Source organism: Montipora capricornis, chromosome 5 (genome assembly GCF_036669925.1).
Source record: "Montipora capricornis isolate CH-2021 chromosome 5, ASM3666992v2, whole genome shotgun sequence".
Lineage (NCBI taxonomy): Eukaryota > Metazoa > Cnidaria > Anthozoa > Scleractinia > Acroporidae > Montipora > Montipora capricornis.
This window is the reverse complement of record NC_090887.1, coordinates 24,824,617-24,829,616: the sequence shown is the minus strand read 5'-3', so window position 1 is coordinate 24,829,616 and position 5,000 is coordinate 24,824,617. Positions and strand designations below refer to the sequence as shown.

Here is a 5,000-nt window from a genome sequence, read left to right as displayed (position 1 = left end):
TCCCTCAATGCCGTACCGGGAGGCAAGGTCGGTAGCAGAAAGCAAGCAGCGAAGGGCCAACTGCGTCCAAAAGCGATCGCACGGGCCGAAATCCCGGGATGACTCGTTTGGTACGACGCTCCAGCGCCGGTGTCTGGAGGTAGGCTACTGCGTTTTTTCTTTTTGTCAAACATTCATGAATTGTATGCGCAAAATGAAATGTTTTGGCTCTGTCGATACCATAATACCAAAAAAAATTAATTTTTTTGTTTTTTTTTTTTTTTTTTTGCAACTTGAGATGTAACGAGATTGTAATTATCATCGCAATGGCTAATGCGCGTACGCCCTCATGTAGTAAGTGAAGCGAGAAGAAGTGTTTCAGCCAGATACTAAGGAGTGTGCTTGGTGTGTGCAGTTATTCACGAAGACTGTCTCTTTCTGAAAAGCTTTAATTCTTAGAAAATACGACAAGACAAGTGGGCTTTTTTTCTGTAATTCTGGCGTCAAAGGAAACGGTATAATATGTTTAAGGAACCGACCAGATTTATATTTTGCTCAATTACCTGTTTCTTAGCTAAAGTCAAAATCTGCATTAATGCAGCAAGCTTAATTGAATGCTGGCATCAGAGTGACTTCAGTTTGGTTTCCAGTTCAGAATCAGAGGTCTCCGAATAGATTATGAGTTAGAAGTTGAAGACTCGCCAAACTTAAGTGATCAAGCCACAGATGTGGAAGAACACACAAGAGGCCTGTGCTGACGAGTCGTAGCAGTTTTGACTAGCTCGCACTGACCAAGTCACAACCAGAATGATTGAAGTCCGGGTTTTACATCACAAACAACACTCAACCCATACCCTTTCGGCGAATTTGTGGCTTGGTAAGGAGTTTTTGAAACCTCAATTTTTTGCTACTTTGAAATGTCATAGGAATTCTGGTTTTGGACCAAAAACAAACTTTTGTGTGCCATTTTGCTTGGCATGATGTGAAAAACATCTGGGCAAAAAAAGGGGGGGGGGGTGTAGAGCTGTTGTCGGTCAAATCTGTCCTCTGGTTGAATCCGTTTTTACCTAGGTTAATTGGTGATCCTTTCTTTTACGTTTGAATTTAAGCAGCTATCAACCCCTCAAAAATGACTGGAACACCTTTACCTGCCCTCAAGCACTGTCTTAACGCATCTCAACAAATCTTCTTTGTTTTAGATCATCCTATTAGTCTCTGTATTCATAAACTTGTCAACATTACAACATGGCAAGGGATCAAACAACTATACAATACACTTACTGGTACTCGAACTCTGACCCTCCCGATCTGTAGTCCTGTGTCATCAACATTACACTACAACAATGAACATGCTCAACCCCGTACAGTTCTTAGTTCTTATTACCGCGGGGGGTCTGTATGGGAGAATCTTGACCGAGGTCGCCAGTACAGGACCGAACGCAGTGAGGTCTGTACCAGCGACCGAGGTCAAGATTCTTCCATACAGACCGACCTAGCTCGGTTAATAAGGTTTATTATATGGCCAAACAAGAACAATTTAATTCGTTAATGTAACTGGTTTGTACTAACTGACATTTTGCTTGCGAACGGCGATGAGTGACGATGACCTGAACTTAATTCTGTCAAAGTTTGCTCGTCATCCTCTCTTTTGTAATCATGCTGTTTGGCACTTCCATAAAGAAATATTGGTAGAAGAAAATACTCAATATTTTTGCATTTTAGTATGCATCTTTTCACCGCAAAACATTACCGGTCTAGATGCCGGTCTAGATGGGAAAATCTAGACCGCGGTCAATATCGATTTTAGCCAATCAAATTCGTCAATTGGTAGTTCCCAGTCCTTGTGGGACAGAGCCATATAATAATTTTCATTATTTACCATTGCATAATAAGTCAATATTGATATCCATGTATAATAACCAAAACTATTCCTAATCGGACCCTAATGCTTAATTTAGGTTCCAGAAATGTTTCTTCAATTCACCTGAGTGCGTATTCAACCTTAGTAAAATAAGGATCGCCAATTTCACCTAGGTCAACCGGATTCAATCTGAGAACGGATTTTACCGCCAACATAGACACTTTAAGAAGTTTTAACAATGTGTACAAAGAAATCAATGGGAAATAGTTTTTTTCAGTGAGTGATTAAGAGAACACCAAATATGACATCAACATGCCACACAAATATCCTAAATTAATTGAAATAAAACATATAATGGTGCAAGAGATCAGTCAAACATTAGTAGCTTAGGTGACTACGTGTCATTCTTAAAAGGGAGACAGATGAGTCATTACAATAGACAATAAATATTTTAAGTCAAAACCACTTTTAAACCCATAATCATAATCTCCTAAGGGCCCAGAGAAGTAACAATCCAAACTATTTGTTTTAAAAACAACATCAGTCTATCCATAGTTCTTATTAAAGAAATAACTGCTGTGGTTTTAAAACATCAGTTAAGGTAAAAGAGAAATGGTAGCTACACACTGTGATACAATTATATTGCAAAATACAAATAATTGTTAAATATTACGTTAACCTCCTTAGCCAGCTTTCCTCCACAGAACTTGACATATCCCGAGAACCCTCCTTGTTTTCACTTCTCAAGAAGAACCATCTATGCACATGAATTAGCAGCAACCCTGTAGACTAATCAAGAAGCCATAATCTGACTCAGAAACTCACAGACAAAAACAAAATTTCAGTTAGAAAAAACAAAACAACAAAGAATGTAGCACTAGAATAAAACAGTATCCTTATCCAAAATTTTCACCATAATAAGTTTGACTCCTTGAACTACAGGGTTTGGCTCCAAATCTTCAACAGGGATGCCTGTGGACTCTAACTGCCATCTTGGATCACCATGTCCCCTTCCTGTAGACAGCTAAACAAATGATAGAAAAAGTGGTCTGTAAAATGACAACTTTCACATGAAAATAATGCTTCTCAAAAACATCATGCAGGGTACTCAAACTGTGACAATTAATTATTTTACCTCCAGAAACAAAGACAAACAGGCAGGCAAGAAAGTCATGAAGATCACATAATGCGTGATGAGAGACAAACAACCAAACTGACAAATGGTCTCTAACTCTTCAACTCCTACAAGGAATAAACAAAAAAAGAATATAATGCTATAACATTAATATTCTTTTAAGAACATGACTTGACAAAAGTGTGCACCTTTGGCAACCAAGGCAGTGGTAACATTGCTGACTGTATTTTTGAGAGCTTGAGTGCAGTTGTCTGAAGTTTTATTACATGAAAGCCAATCCTGGGTAAGAGGGAACTTTAATGAAACTCAAGTCACCATTACAAAATTAAGGACAATTTTCTCAAAAGATTTTTGTTTCAGTTTGACTCCATTTTTACTGAAAATTTAACTCACATTTAATACCTTAAATACAAATAATTATTTTTCAATGGGAAAAATTAAAACCTCTAACATTAATTTTTTTAATCATGACAAAGCAACAACCCACTTTCAAAGGACTTGTCCCAGCAAAGATATACAGGAAATCACTTAAAATAATATTACTCTCAGAAGTGCAGGTGTGAGTTAAATTGCAAGCATGAAAGATGGTGTTAGGACAAACTTAGCCAGGGAAAGCAGAAATTTACACTTTGTCCACTATCTCATAGGATTCATACAGCATTGTTTGACTTACATGAAATGACGTTAAAATAAAGTGTACACTTTTAATGTTCTCATAAGTGAAAGGGTGACTGTCGGAGCATAGCAAAGTGCCTTTACGACTCACTAACCTGAGAGAGTTCCTACACCAATAACCAAAGCTCCAACAAGTGTGTTGAGAGTGATGGTAGGTCCCTGACCAGCAATGCTTTCAGCTATCCTGGCATGTACTGCATTCTGAAACACAACATTACAAAACTATGTTCTAATTCATTTTCAGTTTGAATTTGTTTAAGTGTACCATCACCACAAGTTCCCTTAAAGAAGGTTTCTCCGTATACTTACATATGAGACAGATTGAAGGGTGTGCTTAACAAGTGAAGTAGCTGAATTGAAATCACTCAAAAGAAAGAAATATGGCAAGGCCTCTCTGAAATAGAAAGAACAAGGAATGAAAAAGCTAGAAATTTACAGAATGTTGACTCTCTTGGCACAGTCTCATTTATAGATGGTAAACAACTTAATTCTTTTTTAACCCATTAACTCCTAGGAGTGAATGATTTTACTCAGTGTCTAATGCCAGACGATTTTACTTGTCAGTGCGGGGCGGTTCAGGAGTTAATGAGCGAAACTAAAACATCCTGTATGGGTTATCAACATCTCACATCACTATATTTGCAATGTTGTTGTATATTACCCTCCTTGCTGTTGTCTATCTATTACTTTTAATGAGTTTTTGACCTCTTTTGAAAATCTTGTCTGGAACTTATACATCAACTTCCATGCAAAGTATGATGCTGTAAGGTTCTTGGTCTACATGTAAGTTGTTGGACACTCTTGGCCTCCTGAAACATTTGGAGGTGTCAACCAATTCCTCAAGTGTTACTGTACATCTTGGATCTTGTCCACTAAACTCTACTTTGCCCCTTTCAGTTCACCATGTTTTTGTGTGTGTTGAATGTTTTACTAGTTCGTCAAGTGCATCATGCTCTTTGAAGACTGAGTCATTTAAAAAATAAAAGGACATCAACTTGAATGCATTTTCTGAAGAGGCTAAAGAAGCTCTAGTGCAGAGACCAGCTGTATCAAGTCTGGATGAACCACCAAATTTTGATGAACTAATGTCAGCTATTAGGACAACACAGGATGGTAAAGCTCCAGGAAGGGATGACATTCCAGCAGAAGTGTGGTAATTGGGTGGTGTTCAGCTTGCCAACTGCCTGCACAAGCTCATCCAAGAGATATGGGATGCCCAGAAATACCTCAAGACTGGAAGGATGCAAGTATTGTGCCTTTGTTCAACAAAGGTGACAGGAAGGATTGTGGAAATTAACATGGTATATCACTACTAGCCACTGTTGGTAAGATTCTCTCATGTGTACTACT

At 38.1% G+C, this 5,000-nt stretch overlaps 1 protein-coding gene across 1 annotated transcript in view; it reads right to left on the bottom strand.

Annotated features, from left to right (window-relative positions):
- Nucleotides 1-2,480: 2,480 nt before the first annotated feature.
- LOC138048558 (3-hydroxy-3-methylglutaryl-coenzyme A reductase-like) overlaps nt 2,481-5,000 on the bottom strand; it is a 6,320-nt gene continuing 3,800 nt past the window's right edge. Inside the window, exons 4-8 of the mRNA XM_068894737.1 lie at nt 3,960-4,044; nt 3,746-3,851; nt 2,976-3,082; nt 2,754-2,864; nt 2,481-2,629 (exon numbers count right to left, since the gene is read on the bottom strand). Coding sequence (XP_068750838.1) covers nt 2,510-2,629; nt 2,754-2,864; nt 2,976-3,082; nt 3,746-3,851; nt 3,960-4,044 — 529 coding nt within the window. The 3' untranslated portion in view covers nt 2,481-2,509. The remainder of the gene's footprint in view (nt 2,630-2,753; nt 2,865-2,975; nt 3,083-3,745; nt 3,852-3,959; nt 4,045-5,000) is intronic.